The sequence below is a fragment of the Ictalurus punctatus genome, chromosome 29 (assembly GCF_001660625.3).
Source record: "Ictalurus punctatus breed USDA103 chromosome 29, Coco_2.0, whole genome shotgun sequence".
Taxonomy (NCBI): Eukaryota; Metazoa; Chordata; class Actinopteri; order Siluriformes; family Ictaluridae; genus Ictalurus; species Ictalurus punctatus.
In genome coordinates, this window is record NC_030444.2 from 3687513 (window position 1) to 3713442 (window position 25930).

Genomic DNA, 25930 nt, shown 5'->3' on the forward strand with positions numbered 1-25930 from the left:
ATGCTCATGAAACATCAGAATGGGGGAAGATCTCAGTGACGTTGATTGTAGCATGGTTGTTGGTGCAATTTGAGCATTAGTGTTTTCAAAAATCAGTGCATTGAGTGAGCAGCAGGTCTGCTGGGGGAAGCTCCTTGTTGGTCAGAGGAGAATGGACAGGAGGGTAGAGTAACTCAAGTAACTGCTCTTTACAACCGTGGTGAGCAGAAAAGCATCTCAGAACGCACGAGACCTCGAACCTTGAGGTGGATGGTGAGGTACAACAGCAGAAGACCACTCCTCCTCCAGGAGGTTGTGCGACCGTCAGCTACAGCGGGCAGAGCTCCCAGTTTCATTGGCGCATCAATCCACTGCTTCATCAACTTCATTCAAATCAATAGTTTTGCTGATAATATGACCGGAATGTTCACAAACCTTACAGCACTTTGAGTACTCTTTCGAGCCGTTAGAACTTTCCTCGCCTTCAGCGATGACTCTAAGAAAATCCATCTAGGAAGATTTCGTGATAAACGATAACAGATTGAACGGAAAAGCGAAATGAATGAGCTTGATGTACAGAGAGATGAGTATTCAATGGTTTTTTTTTTTTTTTTTTGGTGTTCGTATAGTGCTTTTAACATTGTCACAAAGCAGCTTTACAGAAAGCCAGTACAAATCCACAGTACAAACCGGTAGTGACAGCGGCAGGGGAAAAAACTCCCCGAGGCGACAAGAGGAAGAAACCTTGAGAGGAACCAGACTCAAACGGGAACCTACAGTACCGTGTTGTGTGTGTAGAGATCGTTACTAAAAGCTGTCAGACTTGTAAACCTGTTTAACATCATTATGATATATATATATATATATATATATATAATATTAATTTGTTTGTTGTTGCAAATGCTGCACAATACATTGTTAATGGTTGCATTTCGTTTCAGGCTTTGCAGGACTGAAATCACAATTATATTCAAATGAGCGCTATAAGAAACCACAGCTTTTAAACGAAATCCCATTTGAGTGCTTAACACGTTTGTCTCGCACCTCCAGGGTCGAGGGTTCGATTCCCGCCTCCGCCCTGTGTGCGTGGAGTTTGCATGTTCTCCCCGTGCTCCGGCTGTTTCCTCCATGTACTCGGGTTTCCTTCCTCATATATGTCCATACGCTGTGGGACAATTGGCATTTCCAAATTGTCCGTAGTGTGTGAATGTGCGATTGTGACCTGCTATGGGTTGGGAAACCCCCCCCCACCCCCCCCCACCCCCCCCCCCGCGTGCATGTACAGGATAGACGGTACAGAAAACGGATGTCTGGATAGACGCTATCACACATAGCACAGTTCCTAATACCATGGCAGTATGCTGGCTTTGTCTTCATCACAGTCCTGAAACGAATTGATTAAAGAATTCCGTTTTTTTTTACCCCCTCCTTTGGAATACAAGCCAGATATAACGTAAGCTTATAATTTGAATTTGTATGTTGATTGTATATCATTTTTGCTGTCAAGCTCTTATCAGTAGAGGATATTAACGCTACACCTTTCTCTATTGTAATCCTGGAAATTATTCATCAAGTGTGTATTGTTCAGGACAGATAAGTTCCTCATAATAATGCTACAGGTGTGTCCAGGATATGGATTTATCCCGTGGCATTCACGTTTATCCGTTTGAATGATTGTACAATTACTGTAAGGTCAGCCAGGGTCCAAACATCTGTCCACTATGAACATCAGCCCAGTGATCTCAAACAATTACAAAATGAACAGACAAGTAATAAAAATAAAACGCAAATGAACACGAGCAGTATGTTTTGACTGAAAGGACTAGGTGTGTAGAACATTCCCTCGCAGGAAAAAAAAAAAGAAAGAATCATTTTATCACCTTCAAAGATTCTGGGGTTTATTCCTCAGGAGTTCCACGTGTCCAAGTACAACCGTATCCGGAAGCTAAGCCCCCTCAACTACTTACGGAATCCTCTAGGAGCCCGTTTTGAAAGATTATAATATACTTACGAAGTCTAATCTGTCTAATTAACAGATATCATTGCAAAAATATTTCTCCGGATGATATTACCGAGCAGAGTGAAAAAATGGACTTTTTGTGTTCGTTTTTTGATGAGGTAAAATACCCCTTGGTGGTGGACATTAGCTAGCTGCTAATATAAATGCGTGTGCAGCGTTAGCGGCTAATTTAAGCTTCAGTCTGAAGCATTTTTCAACATCGAAAACATTACATTTAACCATCCAGAAAATGTTTTAATGAATCCCAGGCTTCGATATCAAATATTTACAAGGCTCCTGGCTGCATTTTGAGTTTCGAGTATTGTGAGTAAGTGCTGAGGTTTTTTTTTTTTTTTTTTTTTTTGAAACATAGAATTAAAATGAAGCAAATACACAAAATGGGATTGACTCGCATCGCATCCATGCGAACGGAATGAGGACATTAAGGACGTACTTAGTTAGTACAGCTTTCTCGCAGCACGCGGCACTTATCAGACTTTTCTAATCAGTATAAAGAAATGCATTGTTTTATCGTCACAAGTCTGACATAGAATTAGTCGGGAACGGGACAGGTTGGGTTTCTGTGTGTGGAGTATCATGACTCTGTGTTTAGCTGCTGGTGAGCAGGGTGATGGGAAAGGACAGGGGTGTGAGCACCCTGCTGGGAAACCAATTCACACCAGCCCACAATAACACTCTACAGAGATAAAATAAATAAATAAATAAATAAAAGAAGCAGCTTTTTTTTTTATATAGTTAATACATCTGCTGCAATAAAAGGATAGGTAAAAAAAGAAAAAAAAAAAGACAAACTTTTTGCAGAAAAGCTGCAAATTCTTTAATTCCTGAGTGTCTACTTTCATTAACCACTCCTTTGGAGTGTGACATCACAAATGAATTCAATGCTGAACACAAGCACTGCCAAAACAGGTGGAAATAAAAAAAACTTTTGGCCTCTGGGAAAAGAGTTAACAATTTACCTTCAATTTACCCAACAATCTGGGTTTGAACGATGATACGTCGTACGTCGGTTGTTGTTGTGAAGGACACTCGAGTTGGGATCGCCATGACTTTTATCTTGAATTCGCATACATATTTGTAAACGTAATATCAGTGAGACGCAAATATAAACGTAATATCATTGAGACCCCAGTCATTGGCGTTGCCCTTAATTAAAGCATTGTGGTTATTTATAAGGAGCTGTTGTTGATGTAATTGCTGCAAACCAACCGTGATGGTCACCCTGAAGAAAATAAAGGGGGTAATTAAGCGACTACAATAAACATATGGCGAAACGGACTCGTGCTAAATATTAGAATAATAGCCCAGTGAAACGAGCATATGTTCATAGGTCACAGACAAACACGCATTTAGTTTCCTAAAAGCATAAGCATCTGTTAAATAGACACAAATGCATACCCACTCCCCCTTCCTTCCTTCCTTCCTTCCTTCCCTCCCTCACACCCCTCCCCCCTCCTCCCACCACCGACTGTTGACTCTATGCTTAAACGCTTAAACGGCGTACACACCCACACCGAGATTTGACGGCGACGCGCATATGTCTCCGTTTGTAACGTGGAACATCTGGTCCAAACCTCGCTGTTCGATTTAGTTACGCGACCATCAATCAAACTGTCAGGGTGTCGAGTGCGTTCGTGTGAGACAGAGACGAAAACAGAGAGGCCAAGTGTGCTGTCACGGCGTGTGAGGAGAAATATCTTTAAATCCCACGTTTCGGGGTTTATGTATGTTTAATGAGGCAGCACTAAAAGGACGTGCTTTATATTGGATAAAGATGTTCGGTGCATATATAATGATTGTGTGTGTGTGAGGATGGTTTTCTTGGCGGTGTGCTTTGATTATCCTCGTGCGTTCTAAATGCCTCCGTAATAATGGCAGGAACAGAATACGTGTGAATGTGTGTGTGTGTATGTGTGTCTTAACTACGTTAAGTAGTTATCTTATTGTCATCTTATTGTGTTCTTCACGACAGGATCGGAGTCTGCATTATTTTGTCACATCATTTTCCTTTCTTTCTCTCACACACACGCGCACACGCACACACTCTGCCGATCAATAATCCGTCATATTGCATTAATTATTATAATCCCATTCCGCCGATGAGTCATACGACACTGCCTTGACTTAAATGACACAAAATCGATCTCTGATGCTTCATGCAGCACGAAACGGATTTAGAAGCGCGTCGTGGGATCTAGATCGGACCGTTTCACCGGTTTAGATATAGTATAGGTGTAATATAGTATCGTATATTTTGAAATTTTCGATTTTGAATCGGACGAATTCACCGTCCTGTCGATCTGGTTAACCGGCAGCCATGCTAACGCTAAATCTAAATCAATCGTCCGAAAGGATCGCGTGTTTAAAGTGACCTCATCGCTCGGTATTACTAGTAGAGAACGTACTGTTCTTCTTCCTTCAGGACATCTGGATGATGCAAGTTCACGTCGTGGAACAGTCGAGCTATTTCATAGGGGTGGACGTTTGTCCGGGTACACGGCATTCACTCGGAATAGACGTAAAAATGGGGTTTTTTCGTAGTCTATAACGGACGTGTCATGGAAAAAAGACGTTTCTCGATGAGACGAGATGTTAAAAGGATTCGTACGTCGACGGAAAAAGAACCGCATTTCGGAAGCATTTGAACGATTATACCGTATTCCGAAGGAAAGTGTGGCTATGGTGGTCTACGACTGGCAAAAATGCTGTTTAACGGAGATACGTGAGTGCTGTGGAGGTTTTATTAATGTTTGAAGTTATTTGTCTAAAGCATGTACATGTAAAGCATGTAGGTTCTGACACGAGTCAGGCAGGGAGTCAGGCTTATGACTCTGGATTTCCAAACAAGGAAATAACATTACATATAATACTAGGAACCATTATGTTTGTCATGATGCCACCGTTTATATCAGTAGAGAATAATGTCAATGATAGAACCAGCTCAGTTTCTTTAAGTAGCACTATACTGATTACTGATCCTCTGTCAAATGTTCATATATATTTATATGTGTCATATCTGATGAATGAAGTAGAATAAAATTTGAATATGTTCATTACAGAAAATTGTGTGTTTGTGTGTGTGTGTGTTTTTAGGTATGAGTGTCAGAGGAGAACTCCGTGGCTCTGAGGTGTATCAGAGTGAGCCCTAGTAGCCGTTCGGAGCAGAGGTCAATGGGGTCAAGGGGGGTCATGTGGGCAACACACCTACTCTTCCTCTTCGCCTTCTTCACACCCACTACGCTGGGTAAGACATGCATGTCCAGATGTTCACAGTAAAGCTGATTTACTTTCCTGATGCTTCAAAACTAGAGGTCGACCGATATTTTTTTACCGATTTTACCGATACCGATTACTAAGTCGGGCGGTACCTGCTGATAACCGATAATAATAATCAACCCCGAGAGTTTTAACAACTGATACTGAATGAAAACATAACACTCAAAGTAAAACATTGCCGAACTTCATTACAGAACCTATTAAAAATGAAAAATACGGATTGTACCATGAAAGCGTACTGCACTTTTTAAAATGAAATAATATATCAATATGAATATATATATGAACGATTAATAAATATTAAAGTAAATAAAAGATATATACATCCAAAATGAACCAAAAAGTAACACACCAAATAACAGAGAAAAGTAGAGACATCTAAAATGAATCAAAAAACACTTCAAATAACACAACAAAATTAGTCAGTTTTTATTTCGCCTCTAGAGGCCGCTCTCGTACCGTATAATAACGACAGAGGACGCTTCTCAGCCGTTCTGCAACGGACGCACCCGGGAAAAACTATCGTTGTGGATTTTTGGCGATAAGCGATGGGTCCAGCAAACCGTTATCCGCGCCGATTAATCAGCAAAACCGATCAATCGGTCGACCTGTATTCAAAATGCCATAAAATGCAAAGCTTTCATGGAAAATGGCGTTGAAAATGCCGAAATGGCGACTAAACGGTAAAAGAGCGCCTCTTAAGTATGCTCTAAATCTTCCAATAATGCAGCTCAGCCACTGCAGCTTGTCGGCTTCCACAGACACACACTAACTCTTCCTCCTTTTACAGGCTTGTCCTAATTGAATGTATAGGCTTATTTCTTTTCATTTATAGACTTCTTCCTTTAAGTCATTAATATGAAACAGCTGAGCTTCATTAAATGTATGCGTGACAGAGTAATCCGTGTATAAATCTGCAGTAACTCATTGCCAATTATATGATTTGAAGCCGATCAATCGAGATTAAAATTAAACTCTCGCAGGATACGAACCGATTTAAAAACCCAACTGTATAACTACAGCTACAGCTTATTTAAAACTGCCCTGACACGTAATTTGAGCGGTTGTCTATTTATATAGTCAGATCCATTAAACTGACCAATTTTGGTAGCTCTAGTTTTGGTACCTCATCATTCTGCACTAATATAAATGACAGTCGCTTTTTATCGATTGAGCGTATCAGCAGCTTGAAACCGACTGCATGACATTTCAGAGTCAATATTAGATGTTAATCATCGAGCGGTCTCATGCCCATGCACTGTCCACGCTCAGACTCGTGTCATGTAGAGTATCTTTGGCTATCTTCACCTACTGCTGTGCACGAGTTTCAAAAACAAACTTCTGAACACTGAGATGAAAATCTTAACCTCAAGATACAGTCACAGGATTGCAAAAAGTCAATGAGCTCGAAGGCATCTCAGCATAAGACTCAGCTATATGTCTGGCTTGCCAGAGTAAAGCACACTATGCAGGTGCTCTACATTCTGCAGCCAGTGTCACGTAATTCACGTAATGGAGGTTGAGGACGGATGTAAGTGCAGATAAGAGCTTTTATTAAAGAGAGGCAGGCAGACAAATCCAAATCATGAGATAATAGCGTGGTCAAAAAATAGGTAATGGGTCAATCGATTGGCAAACAGGCACAAGCTAGGCAAAACAGGAATCGAGAACAATATCAAAACAGTAACACTTGAACCCGAGAAACAAAACGCTTGGTATAAAGAAACTCACGTAATACTTTGCGAAGTACAAAGAGAAATGAAATGACAAACGTAAAATCAAGGGTAAACACAAAGCAGCTGAGACTAATGATAACAAGTACGGGAAACAACCAATGACAATACAGGGGTGGAGACAGGACATAAACCATAACAAATTCACGTGTCGAAAGTAAACAAAGTCAAGGTCTCTGAAAAACCAAACGCGACGAGCTCGAGGTGAAATCGTGACCGCCAGGAACACTTTTACCTGTACAATCTTCCAAGGACACATATACGCAATTCTTTTATGAATATAATTTACCTATTCAAATATAGGGCTCATTATTTAAATGCCCAATAATGTTTTATCTATTTATGAGCCTTTTTTTTATGCTAGAACTTTCCACCAACATAGCGCATGAGGTCCAAGTTGACATTATTTATAGACAGACCTGTTTTTCAGTTATCGAGTTTTGGATTAAACACCTTCAATGAAACGCACCGGTTATAAATCACTTCTAACTCAGTTGGTGTTCAGTTGCATTGAGATCTGGTGATTGTGCAGGCCATAGCATATGATTTACATCATTTTTTATAATCACTGGAGCCGGTGGAGTCATCCTGGAACAGACCACTCCCATCAGGGTAGAAAAGTTTCGTCTTAGGATGAAGGTGATGAGTCAGAACTTTTGTACTGTGTAGTGATTTGTATTGAAAAACCGTCTCACGTAGCAGAAGACCCATCTGTATCTATAACAGTTGGCAAATAATAATGAAGTAATAATTAAAGCTGCAAGCAGCATTTTCAGGGGCCAAGCACCCAGACCCGGTGAGCTGCACATTCGTAAACGTGCTACAATTGTTGCCTGAGCAATCACAGGAAAGCAGAGCTATTGTAAACACATAATAAAAATCTTATTCGATAGTAACCGTGTCACTCACGTGTTGTCTGTTTACTAGCACATTGAATGGCTGGAACGGCAGTAGACAGTTGTTCAGACAGGTCTCGAGATGATGTGATGAAGATTGGACAAAATTTGGTGGCGGAGTAGCATCTAGATGGAAGCATTTTCAGCATGTTATTGTAACATCTGACCAGTAAGCTGCGCTGTCACGAAATTTGTCGCATAGCCTCAGGGCACGATCCTGATGATGCCTACCAAGATTTGTGTCACTGCGCAAGGTCGTTGCTGAGATATAGCCTCACTTCCTGTTTGGGGAATTTGTTAGCATTACGGATGAACCGTCTGGAATATTGAAAATGCTTTTGGTAGCTTTCATGAGGCTCAGATGACGTGTGAAAAATTTGGTGATGATTGGAGAAAATTTGTAAGAGGAGTAGCGCCAAAATCCAAGATGTCAGTTAGGCCAATCTAATTAGGCAGAAGTTGTCATCATAGGGTACGTTGAACTCATCTTGACACCCAGGGAATATAGGAACGTCTGGCTTTGAAACTTTTGGACACACAATTTAAAAGTTACGACCATAAACACACTTCCAAATTAGGCCCAAATTTGACCAGATGGTGGTGCTAGAGCGTTTTCAGCACTTTGTCGAAATTTGGTCAGAATGTTCCTTAGGTCCTCTCCAATCAGTGTGCCAAATTTCACAACTTTTTACCAGACGGTCCTATGGGCTGCCATAGACACCCTATCCAGAAGGAGAAAAAGTCGAATGACAATAGGGTGCTCCCAAGACAAATGAAATAAGAGTGAAATAAAATCACGACTTACGCACAGTTATAGTTATCATAAAGTTATCGATCATGTAATATAGCATTATCTGAAGCTAACATGACATGAAGTGCGTTTGAAAAGGAAGGCAGCTGCATTGACCGCTTTGCTGATTTATAAGTGGCTGCTTTCGAAGGCAACACTTCAATATGGGCTGAAGTACTTGAAAGGAAACACTTTGAAATGGGCTTCGAATGCAGCAGGCGACGTGACAGTGTTGCCACGCGACTCAAGGGCTTCCTCTTATTACAGCCTAGGGTATGTGTAATGTAATGTAATGTAATGTAATGTAATGGTACGTGTCCACCGCATGCGACACAATTAAAAGTTGCTCAAAGCTCAACTTTCCTCTCGGTGTCGTGACCGAAAATCCAACCACTTGCTGTCCCACAATCCCTTGCTCATTTTTTTTTATTGGGAAGCGAGATTTCAGGTGGCGAATCTGTGCGCAACAGATGCTTGCTGTCACACTGTACGAATTCTACAACAGCTTACAAACGAGTACCGTTACGGCTAGTAAACAAAGCCGACTGCAACGTGTCGGATCCGAATCTCGAAGCGTGACCACCGATCAGCGCAAATCCACCAATATGAGGACGGCACGGGGATTACGAGAAACTCGTCGGACGGCTACGAGTGTGGGAGGGGCAGTGGAGAAACGTGAAGTGAAGTGGACTGAAATAACATCTCTACTATGCGAACGTCGATGTTGATGTTTAACGCGAGCCTGTTTACGGTACATCGCTTATTAATGCCTATAAGCAGAATGCCGTCCTTTCATAATCGCAGGTCTATCGTCAGAGGCTCTTTGTCGTAAAGTCGAACATGGAGTACTTCAGACCTGCCAAACTTGACATATTTTGGCTAGGAAGTCCACATTCTTTCAGTACGGAGTTATCACGTAAAAATACACAACCTCAACCCACAACCCATCCCCCTCATAACAACCCCCCCTCCACACACACACACACCCACCCCCCTCCACCGTCCCGGGAATGATATAATAACACAACTTATGAGCTAATCAACATGTGACTCTAGAATGATTGACAGTTACACAGGAGTACTGAACTCTCCGATATTAACTGACCCCCGCGAACGCTCGTCTCGACCTCCGCGTTTCATATTAGCTCTTAGATCTCTCGTACCTCGTCGTCTCGGCTTTCCTGCTCGATAGATGCGCGGAAGCAGAGCCCTCACGGAGCTGTCACGGTAAACGGAGAACGTTTGGACTTGTTTAATATGAAATACAATCTATCAGTGTACGGTGTATTCGACTGCTTCGGTTCAATATAGTCGAAAGCATTTTCCAATATAGGTCAAGAAAGAAAGAAAGGAAACGGAAAAATAAATAGGCCTAGAGTGAAGTGTCAAATCTAACTAGGGATAATTCGGAAGTGATTAAACATTCCGCTTGCACCATTTACAGCACAATCAGGCCTGTTGAGGTAGAAACTGGAGTGTGTGTACAGTATAGACAGAGTTTTCCAGTAAGTCTAAGTGGCAGCTAAGTGTGTGTGTGTGAGAGAGGGTGTCTTCAATAAGTTTGGGGACGTCTGCAGATGAAAGAGAATCCAGGGAATCAATGGTCCCAGATTTAGGCGTCTAGACACATTGAATGCTCGTGTGTGTGTGTGTGTGTGTGTGTGTGTCCTCAAGGGGACCTTTTGGTTAACAGTTATAATACTTTAAGCTCACAGAACACATGGGAATCGGAGCGAATTGAGGACGTGAGGCGAATATTTGTCTTCGTCACCCTTCACCTGTTTGTTCACCTTCGTTTTTTCATTTTCTCTCCTCTCTCTGTCTCTGTCCGCCGTCTTCTCTGCTCCTCTCATCTCGAGGGAATCTCGGTGGACGTGAAAGCACATGGCTAGGATGAACGCTATGTGCATTTTACCCACACACACACACACACACACTTCTTTTATTATCCTTGTGAGGACCTTTTATTGACATAACGATTAATACAGATAATTGGTGCTATGCTACACCCTAGGTTTTTATGAAAAAATAATAATAATAATAATAATATAGCTTGGCCACTATTGACAATTAAATATAGAAAACATTTCAAAAGACGTCCAACCAATATCTAAATCAGGGCGGGGCATATCGAGTGACTCCTCCCTCTTTTTAAATAGACAATGGCGCATAATTAATCTTTATAGTATATATATATACACAAACCTAGACAGTATAGTGCATTTAACAATACACCTCGTCAGTGATGAATTCTTTACAGAAATAGCTCTATATCCCTGATGAGTAAGACACACACACACACACACACACACACACACACACACAAATTCTGCTGTTCTCTGCATTTATTGGAGCGAGTTAGCTTCATAAATGGTAAGGGTTCCTCAAGAGAGGGGAACAATGCAGCATCACTCGAATGTCTAATCCTGATTGGTTGACAGCTCGTCTCCCTAAAGCTCCATTGGCTCTCGCTCCTGTCAGTCAGCGCAGGTTTTTTAATTAGCTTCTCTTCCCAGTGCGTGTTTAATTAATGCAGGCAGTCGGGTGTCGTTCTCATCCCTTACGTCCTATAGATTGATTTCAAAAATCTCTGAGAAAGACACACACACACACACACACACACACACACACACACACACACACACACACACACACACACACACACACACAGAGAACAGAGAGTGTATATCTGTAGGTTTAGCATATATTCCACTTGTCTTCAAGTGTCTTCAAGAATTCATTTAAAGTAGACCCTATGCCTAAAAGTGTCAATTATAAATATATAAATATCAAATATTTACTAACCTAGTTGGGTTTTTATGTTCGTTTTTTTTATTAAAGATGCTCCGTTGCACGGTTTTGCAAAGCCTCACACATTCGTCTTCACAGAGAGTGAATCCACTGTCAGGTTATTTTACTGTCTCTCTGGCGCTTTCACTTAGCAAAAAATATTTGACCCTGAAGCAAAGTGGGCTGTCGAGTCCATTCAGCCTCAGTGAAAGCTAATAAATGTTTGACCAAAGAAAAAAAAAAAATCTCTAAACTTTAGCACCTTTCGGCATATCATAACTGTTTTATGGTTCATCAAAAACAAAAGCATTTTCCTCAGCTGATCATTATTACTGAAGAATATGTGCTCTTCTGCCGTCGTAGCTCATCCGCCTCGGGAATTTATGCGTTGTGCTGAGATTCTGAGATGCTTTTTTGCTCACCACTGTTGTAAAGAGTGGGTTTTTTTCAGTTGCCGTAGCCTTTCTGTCAGTTCGAATCAGTCTGGCCGTCTTTCATCTAGAGGTCAAATGGGAAAAAATATCGGTGTGGATTTTTTGCCGATAACTGATAGTTCCAGCGTTCGGTTATGGGTGCCGATTAATCGTCAAAACCGATCAATTTGCACCAATAATTTATATATATATATATATATATATATATATATATATATATATATATATATATATATATATAATTATTATACGGTACGAGAGCGGCCTCTAGAGGCGAAATAAAAACCATCACTGACTAATTTTCTTGTGTTATTTGAAGTGTCTTTTGATTCATTTCGGATGTCTCTCCTTCTCTTTGTTATTTGCAGTGTTACTTTTTGCTTCTGTTTGGATGTATATCTTTTATTTTCTTTAATATTTATTAATAGTTCATATAAATGTATATTTATATATTTATTTCGTTTAAAAAGTACAGTACATTTGCACGGTACCGTCAGTACTGTTTGTCTCTGTAATAAAGCTCAGCAGTGTTTTAACATTAAGTGTTATGTTTTCATTCAGTATCGCTTTTTAAAACTATCGGTCGATTAATCGTTTATCGGCAGGTCGGTACCGCCCGCCTGTTATCGGTATCGGTGACGTCATCAGTGTTTTGTTTTAGTCTGACCATTCGTTCCTCGATTTGTATTCTCCGTCCATCGGCGTCAGTAATGTTGGATTGGGAGGAGCAACACTTAATGGAGTAATGGAAATCAATAAACGTATAAACACTATAACGTTGGAGCGGTCTGGAGGTGTTTGTACGAGCGAGCACACCACACGCGAAAGGAATACGTTGGCAAAATAAAAACAGGCTCTCTTTATGAAATATTATGATCGCTAATTATCCAGAGTGGCTGTCTGACTTGTCATCAGAGTGGAGAACGTGTAAGGAAAATGCGTTTCATTGAAGCGGTGTTGGAGAGATGTTGCCACAATTTCGCGTTGGTTTTTTTCATCAAATGAAAACACCATCCACAGTCACATATTTTCCCACTTAACGTCTGACGTTATGTTTCAAAATTGAGTGGAGGCGAATTATTTAAAAAGATTGAAAAGTTTCGTAAATGAAGCCTTATTTGAGAATGATGTTCTTGAAGTGGTTGTTTTTTTTTTCTTCCTGTATATGTATGGGTCCCTTGCTTCTTAAAAGGTTCGAGTTGGAAATCTTGTCTGTAGAACAGCTTACAGTAGAGTCTTACGGGTGCTAGATTTGACTTAAAATAGTGTACGTAATGTCCCATAGTCCACCGTCATCTATTCTGATATGGTAGCTGTAGAAACGTAGAATTGAATTAAAAATACTCTTTTTATTTCATCACCATTACGTAATATATACAATAAAAACAGTATGGATGGAAATGCGGTGTCACATGATCTCTTTTCTTTATTTACCACTCCATACACTCATCTTTGCTTTTATTTTTCCCTTAAAGCTCCAACGGAACTGAATATAATCTATAATCTGACTCTCTCTCTCTCTATACATATATATATATATAGATAGATTATATAATGGTGATGAAATAAAGAGTATTTTAAATTAAATTCTACATTTGCCTAGCAGTAATATCAGATATCACATTAAGTACACACACGTGTCCCTGTCGCCAAATTGTGATGGTTAGACGACCGGGTCAGAGCATCTGAAAACCAGCAGGTCTTCGGGGTGTACATACCGAAAGAGGTCCAAGGAAGAACAACCGGAGAACCGGAGACAGGTTTATGGGCTCGGAAGGCTCGCGGATCGTCGTTCGTGATAAGTTTCATCGTGGAAAAGTCATTCAGAAGAAACGTAGTCATATCACTCTTACGTTTTGTATCACTTCCAGTCCAAACGGGTCGAACAGAACAGGATTCAAACGAGAAACGCGGTGAAACATACACGTCGAAAGTACTAATTCCTTTCTGTGTGTGTTTATGTTTATGTGCTCATAGTGTTGAGTCGCGCGCCTGTGCCCATGGCCGTGGTTCGCCGTGAGCTCTCGTGTGAGGGTTACCCCATCGAGCTGCGTTGCCCGGGCACTGATGTCATCATGATCGAAAGCGCCAACTACGGACGCACAGATGACAAGATTTGCGACTCCGACCCCGCCCAGATGGAGAACACGCGCTGTTACCTTCCTGATGCTTATAAGATCATGGGCTTTAGGTAAACACACACACACACACACACACACACACATGTAAACACAATTATCGGCTTAGTGATTTACGTCCAGGCTCGGGGGTCCGATTCCCACCTCCCTGTGTGCATGGCGTTTTCACGTTCTCCCCGGTTTCCTCCGGGTACTCCAGTTTCCTCCCCCGGTCCAGACACATGTGTTGTAGGAACCTTGGAGCTGTTCCACCTAGAACGCATTTGAATAGATTTGTTAAATGCCGTCCAGACCTAAGAGTTCGCAAGTTTGTCTGAGAATCCAGTCGATCAAGTGACGAGCGACAGGCGAGAGAAAACGCCGCTCATCTACCCTTGTTTAATTTCCACATGCACACAGCCAGCCAGCCTCCGAGTGTGTGTTGAGATCTAGAAAGTGGGTCAGTGAACACGCTACGAATCCTATATAAGTGCTGCAGTGGGCGTGCATCAGATTCAATGATGATGGAGGAAAAACTCGAATTACCGACGAATGTCCGATCATTAATGCCGTTAGAGTCGTCTTCTCGATCACACCGGTCCTGTCACGATAACTACTTTGGTCAAATTGTCCCAGAAATAATAGCGCTAAACGATATTGTCATTTTAAGACCATTTTATGTATGGCACCGATGATAATACCGATGACGTAATGGCATAATAATGCAAGTACACGCTTTCAAAGAGCGATGAACTTTGAATTCGTAAGCATACCTAGACATTGGAGTTTCATCTCTCTTACGAAACCTTTAAATCTAGTCAATATTTCGTCACGTCGTGTTTATTCGTTTTAGTCCATTTTACTCGGACTACGACAGTAAGGAACGTGAGTCGACGGCGTCTTGACTGACATTTTATATATTCATTTAAACACGCACGAACAAAAACAGGCGAAAACCCGATCTCCTGAAATAATAACGTTACGACGAGACACTATTGGAATCCAGTATTGTGAATTCTTTACGCTTTAGTCATTCGCCGTGCGTGTTTTAGTGCGTCGTTACGGAAAGAGCGTATCCCCGACGTGACTTATCGTTCTACCGGGCGCCTAGATGAAACTCAAGCTCACGTGTGCGTCCGGGTCATTCTGTGCAGTCGTGATATCGTGTGTATGTTGTGTATATGTCTGATTAATGTGTACAGGATGCGTTCGGGTGAGTTAATTACCCCGCCAGTAAAGCGCTACAGTTTACCCGTGTGCGTTCGTTCGATCCCCGACGTTACGGACCGCGACCGGATTATACGAAACGCTAGAACTGTTCTTTCTAGATTGTTCTTCAAAAAAAAAAAAACCTTGCCGGCGCGTCGTTAATCCCTGGCGTGAGCGTTTTTCAACAGTACGTTTGGATTCAAATCGGTGCTAGCGCTTGCTACACGTCTTAAATTCGAACGCACGCAGTTTTTTGCATTCGGATGTGCGTTTCTATCTGAAATCCGACGGAATTCGAATTCGACCGCGCGAGAGCAGACGAGAGGACCGGAGCGGGGCGGACGGCTAAGACGTCGGCGACGTTCGTTCTTATGTAAACAAACACGCGTGTAAGCACAACGGGTCAGCAAAAACGATCACATCCATGTATCGTACCATATAAAGTCGATAACGTAATTATCATGACAGATCTATATATATACACATATATATATATATATATATATGCGATATAGCATTACTGTCCATTTAAAAACCGGTTTCTTTAAGATCTAGATACTGTACTGATGACTTAGACCTGGTCATTATTTATAGTTAATAATAAATATTAGGATTAGCATTAGCATTAGCATTGTGTTCGGTAATCCCGCTCTAAATCGTCATAGTTTCCCCTGAAGAGTTAAATAGTAAGGTTAAGTTTAGGATCAGTGTGTGTATTCGTTTGTAACTGTGTGCATATAAATGACACAACACCATGACTCAATCCTCTTGTTGGATGAAGTACAGTACCACCTGTGTCTATGGCTGGTTGCCACACACACACACACACACACACACACACACACACACACACACACGGAGAGAGACATTGCCCCAGGGTAGACTAGACTGTGAGCTCCAATTAGCACGGATCTGTGGCTAAGCTTAGTAGCACCACGGAGGTAGTTAGCGAGCACCACACACACACACACACACACACACACACACACACACACACAGGTTGACTCTCAGTTTTGTAACACATTCACACACTCCATGGTTTTTCGAACATGCTCTCACACTAATACACACCCCCCTCCTTTGGACACACAAATCAGTTTCCCAGATTAGATTATTCACACTCTTTTTTTTTTTTTTTTTTAAACTTAATATAATAAGTACGTGTGATTTGATCGCCACGCTTCCATTTCAGACGGCGTCCGGATTAATAAATGGGGGTTCGGAGAATGTGTGAAGGTCCTGCGGGAATCCAGAGCACTTGTTCTTCCTGTACGGTCTAGCGATGGTTGCGAGTAAAGCCGTAATCTCTACGTGCCATTTTTACGAAGATGATGTTTGGGTTTCGGGTCGAGCGGAACGAGCCAGGAACCGGTCTGAACTCGCAAATCAAGGGCGCCAAATAGTGCGATTTGGTCCAATTGTCCAATTCTCTGTGGAAACTCCAGATAAGAAACTATTATGACTATAAATACAGTAGGACGGCTCCTAATTTTCATGCTCTCTGACCAAAAAAGTTCCAACATCTACGGTTTAGCCGTAGCATTTAAGCCTTTTGACCCATTTCCATGGCGATACGCCTGCAGGAAAAGCCAGTTCACTGAAGGGGAAAGGACAGACGGCGTGAAGGTCCCAGGGACTTGTATAATGGACGCTCCACATAATCTAAGGATAGTAACAAATGGATCATCGAACAAACTCCGTTATTATCTTTTCTGTAAGGAGATGTTTATGTAACATTTCTGGAAGGAGTCTCCAGTGTCGGTGCTTCGTAACGTTTTCCGTCCTTTTTTTTTTTTTTGGTCTTATTTCAATTCGAAGAGAAAAAATAAACCAGGCTGATGCGAGAACGAGTGTTTGTGGCGTTCGTATCGCTTCATAGAATTGGGATTAAACCACTGGGGTCACATGGATGGCTTTTGCGGTGAACTTTTCGGAGCTTGAAAGTTTTGGTTAAACGGAGAGACCGAAATCTCCAGGGTTTCATTCGAAATGTCTTCGTTTGTGTTCCGAAGATGAACGGAAGTCTTATGGGTATGCAACGACATGAGGGGGAGTAACTGATGGCAGAAGTTTCATTTTAGGGTGAACTATCCCTCGAATCGTTTGGTGCCCCAGGGCACTCGCCCAATCCCATATATGGATAATCCGAACCTTGATTTAATTTGTAATGCAAATAAGATCTTATATTCATCTTAGCCCATATTAAACTCCTAATAACTAGTGTGTTTTTCAAAAAGAGCTATTTAAAAAAAATTTTTTTAACTCTATTTTTCCCACAAAAGTTCTTTGGTTAAAGCCAAAAGATTAATTGAGAAATGATTGCTGTAATGGCAGTATTTTGTGTTAGGTTAGGCTTATCGCATGGATACAAACCCCAGAGCTCCATATGCTATTTTGGCAGGTGTCGCTGAAAATATTGCAAATTCTCACGCCGAGCCGAGCTTACAAGATAAATCACCAGCTGCCTGTCAGGCGCGTGGAAGGTGAATGTGTCTTTGAATTGTAGTTACTAATATTGCCGAAATCGCACACTCGGAGGGATTTGCTTGAGGGATCAGACGAGGAGAAAAGGCAGGCGAGGAAACAGGGCTTCCTTCTTTCTATCACCTCACGTCTCTCCGTCTTTCTGTCTCTGCCTCGCTGCTTTTTATAGAAACGGCGGTTGCTAGTGCAATCATTTATCATTCTCCACCTCATCTCTCTCTCTCTCTCTCTTCCCCTTGTCTCTCTCAAACTCATATTGCTCTCTCTCTCTGTCTGTCTCTCTCTCTCTCATTTTGTCTGACCTTTGAGTCTTTTTTCTCCAGTCTGAGCTAATTTGTTCGATGCCGAGCGTACGTGTGCTCATGTGTGTGTGTGTGTGTGTGTGTGTCATTGTGTGCCACCGCTAGTGGCTTTGATGCCATAATCAATAAGAAAAGGTAATTAGAAAGTGATCAATCGAGAGAGGCCTCACCTAAGGTTTATCGGGACGTGCCGTGGATGAAGCCGGATCATTGATGGGGAATCAACAGACTCGCACGCAAAAGGCATCGGAATAAAGAGCGCATGCTTCGAAGTGTGGCTTTATATAGGCATCTATCCTCATTATCGGTTTCTAGGTCATAATTAAATTCCCGTAGAACTGATTCATGAGTTGTATTACTTGGAGGATGGCTATTCTCGCCGGCTGTGTTTACACGCAGAGATTTTCATCGATCCGAGTGAATTCGTTTTCAAACGAACCGTGTCCGTTACGATGTCCGGAAGAAAAACACCCGACGGTAATAATATATTTATTTATGATACGCTTTTCTAAAGCCGAAACGCTACAGGATTAAAAGAGTCCGAATTAAGCGGTACGAAGCCGTCTTCGCTTTCCGAACAGACTCGGGGCTTCATGGCGTGGATTCCACAAGGTGTTGTGAGCTGCACGTTCGGATTGTAAACCTCCCGTTCGATCACATCCCAGAGACGCTACCGGATTCTCCTGACTGAAGGGGCCGCTGATGTACAGCGAACTCGTCGTCGCGTCCACGGACCCGACTTCTGCTTCATGCTCTAAGTGGCCGTTATAAGTTGCTGGAAATCGATCAGCAGGAATACTCGATAAGCTGTGCTAATCAAACTGTTGATATTAAAAAGATCTGTGTGTGCAAAGGATACATTCCCCACACCGTCTCACTACCACCACCAGCCTGCACTGTTGACGCACTGTTGACACTCACTGTTCGTGCTGTCGATGCCAAATTCGGACCCTACCATCTGCAGAAGAAATCGATGTTCATCAGACGGTGATATTTTTCCAATCTTTAGCTGTCCAAGCTTTAGTTTCGGGGAGCCTGTGACCCACCTCGGATTCTTGTTCTTGGCTACCAGGAGTGGACCCTGATGTGGTCCTTCTGCTGGGGCTCAGGTGGTAGAGCGGGTTGTCCACTAATCGTAGGGTCTGCGGTTCGATTCTCTGCCCACGTGACTCCACATACCGAAGTGTCCTCGGGCAAGACACTGAACCCCAAGTTGCTCTTGATGGCAAGTCCGCGCCTTGCATGGCAGCTCTGCTACCACTGGTGTGTGAGTGGGTGAATGAGAACCAGTGTGAAGCGCTTTGGAACCGCTAAGGCTAAAAAAGCACTATATAAGTCCATTTACCATTTCTTGAGCGCTTATTCGAGTTACTGTATCCTTCCTGTCAGATCAAACCACTCTGGCCTCTGAATAATCTCATCAACAAGGCGTTCCTGCCTGCAAAACGTCTGCTCACTGGATGTTTTTTTTTTTCTCCCCCGCACCATTCGGTGTAAACTCTAGAGTGCGAAAGCTCTTGGAGATCAGTAGTTTCTGAAATACTCCGAAAGGCCGTTAACCGAAAGCTCTTGTCCTGTATCTGCTCCTTTACGGAGTGATCCAATCAGCCAGTCATGTTTCAGGTGCACAATGCATAAAATCATGCATTCTCTCATTCTCAAATCTCATTCTCCTCTGATCTCTCTCTTCAACAAGGTGTTTCAGCCTGCAGACCCTCTGCTCACAGGATGGTTGTTGTTTTTTCTTCACTTTTCCCACCAATCCGATGTAAACGCTTCGAGACTGTTGTTTGTGAAAATCCCAGGAGATCAGTCGTTTCTGAAAGACTCGACCCAGCCCATCTGGCACCAACAACCATTACACGGTTAAAGTCACAGGGATCACACTTTTTCCCCATTCTGCATGAGTTTATACATTGTGCTGCTGCCCCATGATATATATATATATATATATATATATATATATATATATCTCAGCAGTCAGAAAGCACTTAAGAACGTGTTGCGGGGGTTACGTGGGATTAGGTCCATTTTAGTTGCAGTGTAAAATGTACTGCCACTGTTTCCATGAAACAATGACAAGCCTGTCAGAGTTCTCTCCGAATATAACACACAGCTAACGATAGTTCCGCATTTCATGGGGCTTTTTTTTTAATTCCCGTTGCTTGCGTTTTGAGTTTTAAATAATCAGTCTCAGCAGAGCAGGCTCAAATGTCCTTATTGAACAGAAGGTGAGAAGAAGCCGTCATGTCTCACATCTGAATAGTTATCGGTTGCCAGTCCCACCCTCGAAAACAACCCACTATTGTTTTTCATTCTTAAAGAGGTAATAACTCACGGGATCTTTTTTTTTCCTGATTCTGATTGAGAAAGTAATCCAGGTGTTTTCTTCATCCGTTCATTCTTCAATAAGCGCTGGATCCTGGTCAGGATCATGGGTGATCGCGGGAATGCTGGTGCAGGGCAAGAATACACCCTGGATGGGACACCAGTCCACACACATATTTACATATTTACACACTCATTCACACCTAGCGGCTATTTAGAGAAGACGATCATATTTCCAGCATGCTTTTGGTGGTGGAAGAAAACTGAAGAAAGTAGAGGAAACCCACGTGGACACAGTGAGATCATGCAAAACGAGGACAGTAACCCGAGCACAGGGTTGAACCAGGGACCCTGGCGCTATTTGGCTGGAACACTGCACGCTGTGTCTGATTATTCTTTTATTTAGTTTGCCTCGGACCTCTAGGGTCGGGGGTTTGAATCCCACCTGTGTGCACAGAATTGCATGGCCTCCCCATGCTTTGAGGGTTTCCTCTGGATACCCTGGTTTTCTCCCTGTTCTAGGCTGATTTGCATTTCCAAATTGTCCGTAGTGTGTGAATCGGTGCGTCTCTAGTTCAGTAGTCAGGACATTGTGCGGGGACTCATTTTAAGGGCTGTCTCAATCGCGAAATCCTTCCAGTGCACTGGAACATTCGCTCCCCCAAAAGAATCCCAGGGAGCATCGATGCTCACTATGTTCCCTTACTGGAAATGACGTCATGTTTGCTGAAGCCTTTCAGCTGGAAAACAATGGCGGACGAACTCTCAACCAACTTGGTGCTTGAAATGTAAGTAGCTTGTTATCGTTGTTGTTGTAGCTCTCAAATGATTACTCACGTTAGCGATTTATTTATTTATATATATAGTTCGTTTGAGTCGAATGACTTTTAAGTGTTTAATGATTTAAAAAAAAAAAAAAAAACACTAGCTAGCCTACGAAGCTAGCAAATTATATGAGTACTGTAGTCAAGTCCCCATAAATTGAGTTATCAGTGTCCCAATGTGTAGTAAGCCAAGGTGCCTACCAGTGACCGAACTCACGTACACTGTACACTGATACCTATGGAGCTAGGGAGCTGATCGAGATACAGCCAATGTGTGTGTGATTGTGCCCTGTGATGGGTTGGCACCCCATCCAGGGTGTCCCCTACTTTGTGCCCTGAGTTCCCTGGGATAGGCTTCAGCCTCCCTACAACCCTGTGTCGGATAAGCATGGAAAATGGATGGATATTTAGATTTATCCACCTAGTTTAATTGTGCGATTGAAACATGGAAGAGTGGCGAGGTGAAAACCACTGCTAACCCAGAAGAACATTAAGGCTCGTCCGAATTTTGCCAAAACACAAAGCTTCCGGAAGAATGTTCTGTGGATTGATGAGTCGAAAGTGGAACTGTTCGGAAGACAGGGGTCCTATTACATCTGGCATAAACCAAACCCCGAATTCCACAAAAAAAACATCATATCGACGGTCAAGCATGGTGGAGGGAGTGTGATGGTGTGGGGATGCTTTACTGCTTCAGGACCTGGGCAACTTGCAATAATTGAGGGAAACATTAATTCTGTCCTATAGCAGAAAATCCTAAAGGAGAATATCCGGTCTTCAAGTTGAAACGCAAGCGCAAATGGATTATGCAGCAAGACAACGATCCAAAGTGTAGAAGTAAATCCACCTCTGAATGGCTCATAAAAAGCTAAATTAAAGTTTTGGAGTGACCTAGCCAAAGTCATGCTCGGAAACCCTCCAGCGTGGCTGAACTAAAGCAGTTCTGCAAAGAAGAGTGAGCCAGAATTCCACCCCAGCGCTGTGAAAGACTGATCTCCGGTTATCGGAAGCTTTCGGTCGCAGTTATTGCTGCTAAAGGTCGGACAACCAGATTTTAAGTTTTTAAGGAGCAATTCATTTTTTCACATGGGTGATAATGTTGGATAACTTTTTTTTTAGCTTCGATAAAAAAATAAAAATAAAACCTGTATTGTGTGTTTACTCAGGTTGCCTTTATGTTGTATGTCGTTTGAAGATCTATAACTATTTAAGATGAGATGCACACAAAAACATCAGGATCAAATACTTTTTCACGGCACTGCAACTGATTTATACCGTATACAGTTCGTTCTGGGCCACTGATTTGATTGGACGAGCGAGTGTTCGCATCACTCCACTTGTCTGTGTTCGCTACATACGATTCCAATCCTAGCAATAGTCCGTTACGCTGAAACCTACTGACACTAGGTACAGTCTGTTGGTCAGACTTTTTGTGTTTTATGGCAACATGCAAAGCTCGATCCAGCTGTGGCTGGTTGTTTGGGAACGAATTTGATCGACGGAACGAAAACAAACTGAAATGTTTCGCCATATTGTGTCTGAAATGTCCGTCGACATGTACGTTTCTTGTTTCTAGAACCGTTGTGTAAAAGCAAAATGGCACGAGACTGAAGAGTGAAGCTGTACCGAATATCAGCTCTTAACGAATACAGCCGAGTCACAGCCGTGCTGATATCCGGTACATTGCTCGTGTGATATTGCTTAAATGTCAAGAAGAATACGCACACATCTGCCAAGCAATCTGTCATACATGGCTTTTTTTCCCCCGAATTGATCATTGCGACTAATTTCTTGTTGATTTTGTCTCGGGATGCACCATTAAAAAAAAAAATTTAATGACTTTTTTTTTTTTGCAAGATCTATTTGAAAGCGTGGGATTACTAGCACGTTATTAGCTTGCCAGTACGTGGTATTTGTAGAAGAACAGAACGGACTTGTACGGCTCTCGTTTGCAATTTCATCAGCTTGTAGAAATCAAACCCCTGATGTTGGGAGAGGAAGCGTGATCCTTAACAAGTCAAGCTACAGGAAACAATTGCTTACACAGTGTTATTGCACGCTGGCAGGCGCGATTCTCAGTGCTCAAAGTTTTTTTTTTTGTTTTTTTTTTAAACTTAATAAACTAAACTGCTAAATAGATGAAAAATCAGTGTATTGGTGCTGTGGAATGATGAGTAGTCAAGCTGAAATTCCCTCTAGAGAAATAATGCAAGAATATCGAGCAGATATAGAGAGATATATGTAAGAAAGCGTAGTACATTTGCTGTAGGTGTAGATGTGATAGGCCTGCCATCAACTAAAACACACACACACACACACACACACACATATATATATATATATATATATATATATATATATATATATATATATATATATACACACACACCCAAGGAGACAAAAGTTCATGCCATTTTTCTCCTCTTATGTCTGAGATTTTTCTCCCAATATAAAGGAAAATGTTCTGCAGCACTTGTAGAGCTGTCAAGTCCTCGACCAGCTCGATTCTTGGATTCTGCCTGGTTTGAAAAGCGCTTTATAGGAAGGCATGTGCCAAACGAATAAATGTAAATGTAAAATGTGTGTAGAGTTTGGTGCAGTGTGGCACCTTTGAGAACAGGGATGCTGTTTCCTAGAGAGAAAAAACAAACAAAAACGCCCAACAACAACAACAACTGTAATTAGCTTTTCCTGATAGATTTCATGAGGTGACTGTACCACTGTGCAAAATCTCCCGAGCACAATATTTGCGCAATTACAATCAACAAACAGATTTCAGTGCTGTTTTCTTTAGTGTTATTGTTAATATTTTCAAGTATAGATTGACTGGGAAGTATCTATCCAATTATAACCCATTATCGTGGGTTTCGGTTTATTATAGTAAACTGGATGCCCGTTCCATTTAGTCCCCTATTGCTTTTCGAATAAGCTCTACTCTTCTGGGAAGACTTTCCATTAGATTTTAGAGCATGGCCGCGAGGATTTGCGTTCGTTCGGCTACAAGAGCATTAGCGAGGCCGAGCGTTGGTGTTGGCCAAGGAGGCTCCAGTTCCCGTTCATCCCAAAGGCGTTCACTGGGGTTTGGTGTCAGGGTTCAGTGCAGTCCACTTGAGTTCTTCCACTCCAGCCTTAGCAAATAATGTCTTCATGGAGATCACTTTGTGCATTAGAACAGGTTTGGGCCTCTTAGTTCCAGTGAAGGGAAACAAGATATTCTAGACAATGTTATGCCTCCGACTGGTTTGAGGAAGAACCACAAATGGGTGTGATGGTTAGGTGTACACATACTTTGGCCATATAGTGTGTCTGGTGTGTTATAGCGTATTATAGTATCTGGTAGATCAGTGGTCAAGGCATTTGGGCTGCTGATTGGAAGGTCAAATCCCAACACCGCCAAGCTGCCATTGTTGGGTCCTTGAGCAACCCTGCATGACTGGCTAAAAATAACAGAAAAAAAAAGGAAAATCTCGAGGTGATTCAAACCGCACCTATTGTGTTTTTTCAAATATTCCCCTTCACGTAGTGTGTTATAGACGTAGCTGTTTGTGAATGTAAAAAATCTGCAAAGTTCCGAAAATCAAAGCGCACGACAAACGGACTTATCGACTCCCATACGAATGAACCGATTCTGAACAGCCGAAACGAGTCGTTAGTGATTCCAGACTCTACTTCCTGTACTAACCTACGTAAAAACCTACGTTTCCTTTCTGACATGCGCTGTAAGGGCTAGACCAATCAGAGCAGAGTAGGCTCTCTGAACGGAGGAGGTCAGAGTGAACGGATCCTTGAGCGAGTCGTTTGTGACCCTGAGAAAAAGAAGTGATGCTGGAATGTAAATTATGAGAAAATGAAAGTGTTTTTTGACCTTGGACGCATGTAAACCTATCGTATAAGACCTCTGAAACAAAATCAGGCACTTTAATATAGCATAATAGGGGCGCTTTCACGAGTGACACTTGTTATGATTAGTGCAGTCTGGGCATGTTGTGAAGTACTCAGAAACCCCAAACCTGAACTAACAGCCCCCCCCCCCCCCCCCCCCCCCCCCCATGTATGTTTACTGAAGAGATCAATTCTTGGTTGAAAAAAATGTAACGTTGTTTCTGACATACTGCAAATATTTCAACCATGTGTAGAACGATATAATATTACGGTTAATAATGTACTTTACATATGATTGCCTACTCTGAAACCAAACCGAACATTGCGTTTAAACAGAAACGTGTATTTATTTAAAATAAATAAACAAATAATTCACAGCATCTGTTTACGTTGCAGTGTGGTTAGCTGATTGCAGAATAGTAGGAGAAATACTTTGGCGTCAACTCTGAAAACCCGGCTCTAGCGGCTGGCTATCTATCCGGTCCCTCCTGGATTGTGTGATTCTTGCGATCGTAGAAGCGAACGCAAAATCAAGCAAACTCCGCAATATTCGCCGGCGCCCAAATGACCGCAGATTTTCCACAGACTTGAGCCGGAGCCGTCTTCGATTCACGTGTGCCGACGCGAGTCACGTTAGTACAGCTAAAAAGTGTCGTTTAGCAGCAAACATCACTGCGAAAGACCGTGCGAAACTATTACCTGCGATTACGATTCCGGCAATTCGAGTAGTTTCCCGCAAAAAAAACCAAAACAAAACAAAAAACTCCTCGCGTTGCGGATTCAAAATCAAGCGTTTTTTTTTTTTTGGTGCAACGATCACACAAAAAATCAATCACACAAAAAAATATTGTACGGACCGTCTGATG

At 42.1% G+C, this 25930-nt stretch overlaps 1 protein-coding gene across 7 annotated transcripts in view; it reads left to right on the plus strand.

Moving 5' to 3' along the window:
• The window catches only part of adgrl3.1 (adhesion G protein-coupled receptor L3.1), a 200821-nt gene that overhangs the window by 39018 nt on the left and 135873 nt on the right, over positions 1-25930 (plus strand). For all 7 annotated transcript variants that reach the window (XM_053677487.1, XM_053677481.1, XM_053677482.1 and 4 more), the window contains exons 2-3: positions 5093-5243; positions 13896-14109. In XM_053677487.1, the coding sequence (XP_053533462.1) occupies positions 5171-5243; positions 13896-14109 (287 nt within the window). In that variant the 5' untranslated portion in view covers positions 5093-5170. The remainder of the gene's footprint in view (positions 1-5092; positions 5244-13895; positions 14110-25930) is intronic.